A 2,911-nucleotide genomic window follows, 5' to 3' on the forward strand; every position below is an offset into this window, starting at 1 on the left:
ATCCTGGCCTGCATCAAGAACAGTGTGGCCAGCAGGAGCAGGGAAGTGATCCTTCCCCTGTACTCTGCGTTGGTGAGGCCACACCTTGAGTATTGTGTTCAGCTCTGGGCCCCTCAGTTCAGGAAGGATATTGAGGTGCTGGAGCGGGTCCAGAGAAGAGCAATGAGGCTGGTGAAGGGACTTGAGCACGAGTCCTGTGAGGAGAGGCTGAGGGAGCTGGGGTTGTTCAGTCTGGAGAAGAGAAGGCTTAGAGATGACCTCATCACTCTCTACAACTACCTGAAGGGAGGTTATAGCCAGGTGGGGGTTGGTCTCTTCTCCCAGGCAACCAACAATAGGACAAGGGGACATGGGCTCAAGCTCTGCCAGGGGAGGTTTAGGTTAGATGTTAGGAAGAAATTCTTTACAGAAAGGGTAATCAGGCATTGGAACGGCCTGCCCAGAGAGGTGGTGGATTCACCATCCCTGGAGGTTTTTAAGCAGAGATTGGATGTGGCCCTTAGTGCCATGGTATAGTAATTGGAGTTGGATCAGGGGTTGGACTTGATGATCTTGGAGGTCTTTTCCAACCCAGTCTATTCTATGATTCTATGATTCAATGAGAAGGTATATAAGCACTGCAACAGGCTCCCTAGAGAGGTGGTTGAAGGCCCAAATCTGTCAGTGTTTAAGAGGCATTTGGACAATGCCATTGACAACATGCTTTAACTTTTGGTCAGCTGTGAATTGGTTAGGCAGTTGGACTAGATAATTGTAACAGGTCACTTCCAACTGAAATATTCTATTCTATTCTATTCCATTCCATTCCTAAAATATATCTAGGAGACTGAGTAACATTTGACTACTAACACCACAGGATGCAATCAACTGCTTTAGTTCAAGTATTTAAAGATCTTGTTTCCATCGGTATCCAAATTAGAAAGATAATGAGCAAGAGCATATCACAGACTTGCCAAGAAGGTATATTAATTTAATCCATGCATCTCTAAATCAGTCAGTGAAGCATGGGGTCTTTATGTAAATCACTATATTAATGTATGTATATAGGGTCATATTGAACATATAGAGTAACATTTGCCAAACTTTATTAGCATAATATATTAATAGGTATTAATACACTAACTAATATGTTTTTAATGTGTAGCTCTAAAATTAACATAAAAGTTATGTTATTCTTCATACTCATTGTAGGAAAATGTAGAATATGCAGCATTTATTTTGTTACAGGTGTTATATTTATCTCATATTAATTCCAATATCACTACAACATTAATTGGAAGCTACAAAAACACCAAGAAAATCCATAACCAAAGACCCATATCCAGCTGTACACATTTTGAAAAGTACAACAGACAGCAGTTCCAAATAGTTTTGTATAACCTCAATTTTACAAGACCAAGCTAAAACAAAACTGCATTTCATAACATCAAAGTAAAGTTCTATCTTGTTTTCTAGTTATCTTCACCACACATGTATAAAAATTGACTTCTTCCTGCTTTCCAAATGTCTGTCAGATTTTAGGTCTACAATCAATAACTTGATCCCAAAATGTAAGAAAAAATTACCTATGTAAAATCTAAGTTGAAGTTTTGGGGAAAAGAAATATCAGCAGTTGTGGAAAAGCAACTGCTAAGACAAAAAAATTGTTAATTTTTTAAACATTACTCACCAGTAACATAAACGTAAAACACTTACCCTCTTTGCTTATCTCTGCAATCGTAACCCATTCCAAGGTAACATGAAATCCACTTCCTTTTGTGTCCAATTCATCTTTTTCTACCCTAAGCAGGAGCACAGCTATTGAATGTATATCAGATTTTACAAATGAAACACTGTGTGCTATAATAAATGGACTCCCTAATTCTTCATTAAACACAATCTAGAAGACAAAAATGTAGAAAAAAGTCAGACAGTTAAACCTGGAAGCCCTGATTTTCACAGAAAGCAGTGAAAGGTTTCAGTGAATATTGAATCAGTAGCAGTTTGCCTCCCACAAACCTCTCTGCCAATATGAATCCATGAATGTCACACACTTCTGGCTCCTTCTTCTGTAACTGTCAAATAACTATTTTCAAATGTTTCTAGTTACTATTTTTCATATTACCCAATCATTATAAGGGTCTATTAAGCAAAGCACAAAGATCCCCAAACCCATCTGCATTATGGCTGTTTACTACCACAATATGTGGAAGTACAACTGATCCATAGGGATCCATAAACACTGTCTATCAACCAGGGAAACAGTCTCAGGCTCAAGGTGAAAAGGAGGCATTTCCCCACGGCCCTCACTGCTTCTCTAGACACCTCTGCATTCTGAAAATCTTTGTAGACCTTGATATGTGCAAACATGAAGATAAAAAGGTCCAGTCCATCACTGCCAATGTTTAATCATCAAACATAAGGGGAAGAGGAATCTCTCTATTTGAGTACTGTCTTTTGCAAAGAGATTCCATTTTCTTTATTTATGAAGTACTACAAAGAAGAGTAAAAAAGAAAAACCTATAATGAAGTTAGGCATATAATATTCATGCTTAGAAGAAGCTGGGGTTAGAATTCTTTTAATTTTTATTTATATATATAGATAGGAAAAGTCTATCCAATATCTGGTAGGCCAAATATATTGAATATGCTATACTGGAAGGCTAATAAGCACCGCTGTGAACACGAAATAATTAAATACAGAAGGACTCTACATTTTGTAGCATGAGACATTTAGCGTTTTGTACATATAACAGGAAATTTTAATTCTAGAAACTACGTATTTCAGCTTTTCTCAAAAAGTACCCATTCAGAAAAACCACTGGGAGCTCTACAGTCTCAGGAAATCAATTTAAATGGTGACAGAACTGAACACATAAAGTGTTTTTGTTGCACCGACAACTCCAGTGTAACTTTTAACTCCAATGTATCA

The 2,911-nt window shown here is 37.5% G+C and overlaps 1 protein-coding gene across 4 annotated transcripts in view; it reads right to left on the reverse strand.

Annotated features, from left to right (window-relative positions):
• The window catches only part of NUDCD1 (NudC domain containing 1), a 41,848-nt gene that overhangs the window by 15,803 nt on the left and 23,134 nt on the right, over positions 1 to 2,911 (reverse strand). For 3 of the 4 annotated variants that reach the window (XM_027905754.1, XM_027905755.1, XM_027905757.1), the window contains exon 4: positions 1,696 to 1,879. The exons of the other annotated variant lie outside the window; for it this stretch is intronic. In XM_027905754.1, coding sequence (XP_027761555.1) covers positions 1,696 to 1,879 — 184 coding nt within the window. The remainder of the gene's footprint in view (positions 1 to 1,695; positions 1,880 to 2,911) is intronic. 4 annotated transcript variants of the gene reach the window in all.

The sequence above is a fragment of the Empidonax traillii genome, unplaced genomic scaffold (assembly GCF_003031625.1).
Source record: "Empidonax traillii isolate 1590-97213 ecotype Southwest subspecies unplaced genomic scaffold, ASM303162v1 scaffold1200:size254552, whole genome shotgun sequence".
NCBI lineage: Eukaryota > Metazoa > Chordata > Aves > Passeriformes > Tyrannidae > Empidonax > Empidonax traillii.